The sequence below is a fragment of the Musca autumnalis genome, unplaced genomic scaffold (genome assembly GCF_047663935.1).
Source record: "Musca autumnalis isolate F117 unplaced genomic scaffold, ASM4766393v1 scaffold_4, whole genome shotgun sequence".
NCBI classification, from domain to species: domain Eukaryota; kingdom Metazoa; phylum Arthropoda; class Insecta; order Diptera; family Muscidae; genus Musca; species Musca autumnalis.
The window spans coordinates 77,632,129-77,633,992 of NW_027411977.1; the positions used below are offsets into that span (position 1 = coordinate 77,632,129).

The 1,864-nt window shown below is 37.0% G+C and overlaps 1 protein-coding gene across 1 annotated transcript in view; it reads left to right on the forward strand.

Moving 5' to 3' along the window:
• LOC141401457 (odorant receptor 67d-like) overlaps window positions 1–1,189 on the forward strand; it is a 14,474-nt gene extending 13,285 nt beyond the window's left edge. The window contains exons 4-5 of the mRNA XM_073981717.1: window positions 667–856; window positions 914–1,189. Of these exons, the coding sequence (XP_073837818.1) occupies window positions 667–856; window positions 914–1,126 (403 nt within the window). The 3' untranslated portion in view covers window positions 1,127–1,189. The remainder of the gene's footprint in view (window positions 1–666; window positions 857–913) is intronic.
• Window positions 1,190–1,864: the final 675 nt, after the last annotated feature.

Below are 1,864 nucleotides of genomic sequence, written 5' to 3' on the forward strand. Positions count from 1 at the left end.
GTCTGGGGCACGGAAAATTCATCTTGGGGTAGAAAGGCCTTGGTGAGTATATTATGAACCCCGAAGGACAGATCCGCCGTGAGTCGAAGTTCCGCGTTATGGCGTGATCAGGAATTAGCTTTATATCTTTGTTCACTGTTGCTTAAGTGCTCTACAAAAACAACAAACAAAGATATAATGCTAATTCATGATGGCTTGCAAAAACTTTATCACGCCATAAAGCGGAAGTTCGACTCACGGCGCATCTGTCCTTCGGGGTTTTTAATATACACACACCAAGGGCTTTCATCTCCAAAAGGAATTATCTCTGCCCCAACATTTGTGTTCACAGCGTAATTTAAGCAATAGTGGGAGGCAGTAGGAGTCTATCCATCGTCGAAAAGTTGTTCCACCTAAAATTGTAAAAGGACACTAATTATTCCATTTTAATTAAGACTATTTTATGGTGGAGGGTATAAAAAGTTCGGCCCGGCGGAACTTAACGACTTTTACTTGTTTTAATTAATTAATATAACTATGTATTTATTGATTTGATTTTATTTTTTATTATTTTATTTTACTTATTTAAATTTTTTGAAATTCAGAGTGTTTATGTACCTTTTATTTATTTCAATGAATTTCTAAATACTAATCTCTTGAATTGTAATCGTTCAAACGTATTTTCAGATTTCTACTTGTTACACAGAAAACCTACTTTTTAGTAATTGCCATACAAATTGTCACCTATTCAACTGGCATCGTTTGCACGATATTCAGCATTATGTTGGGTTCCTGGCCTGGTGGTTATGTTTATATGATTTATTGTTTCGTAATGATGTATGTCTATTGCGGTATCGGGACTTTAGTGGAAGTGACGGTAGGTATTGTTGAATTCCATAAGATTTCAATTTAACCACCAGTTAATATTCTCTAGAATGATGGCGTCATCGATAGCTGCTACAATCATGTTAATTGGTATAATTTATCAGTAGCAGAACAGAAAATGTTGCGTATCATGTTGATAATGGCTCAAAATACACCGGGCTTAACAATTGGATCGGTTTTACCGTTATCAATGAATACTGGATTACAGGTGACAAAGTCAATTTATTCAATGGCTATGATGTTGTTCCAGTTGGCTAACTGAATGTTTTGTTTTTTACTATGAATATCAAACTTTAAAAAATACATTTAATTCAATACATCCAAATTGCTGTTTTAATTGATTTAAATTTAAAATAATTAAATCGCCTTTTGTTGGACAGAATAACGATGTTATCGATGTTGGTATAAGGTCCAAAGCATATAAACTTGACTGTTTGCAAAACCGGGAATTCCGGGTTTTTATAAGCCCTGAGCTGTATAAACTTTCACATACATTAACATAGTTTACTGTAACAAATTACGGGGATAAAAATTTACCAACCACCGTTTCAGAGCTGTCCATTCCCTCAAAACCTCGGGTAGCTTAGAATTTTCCGTGACAATATCACTGCATGCAGCCGCTCGCTACTTACCTGCTGGGCGAATACACGAAATTAGACCAGATTTTCACGGGAGGGGCGACAGTACAAGCAAATGAACGTGATGAGCCTCGTCGTACGAATCCAGAAGATTCAAGAGTTAGAGACCTTACTCTTGAAATCAACAGGCTGGTAGGCGAATATAAACGTACATAAAAAGTGGCTAGACCAACTGAAGCAACGCAAGATTGGTGCAGGATTAAGTAAATTGTGGGCAGCGGTTAAATCACTCTGGAATCCGGGAAAGATGGTTGATAGAACGACTGTAATTTTCAACGGCGTTATAGCAACAGATCCGAAATGGTGTGCTTGGTTTTCTTAACCGGCAGTTTATAGAGCACCCCGAGAGTGATAGGTCGAAG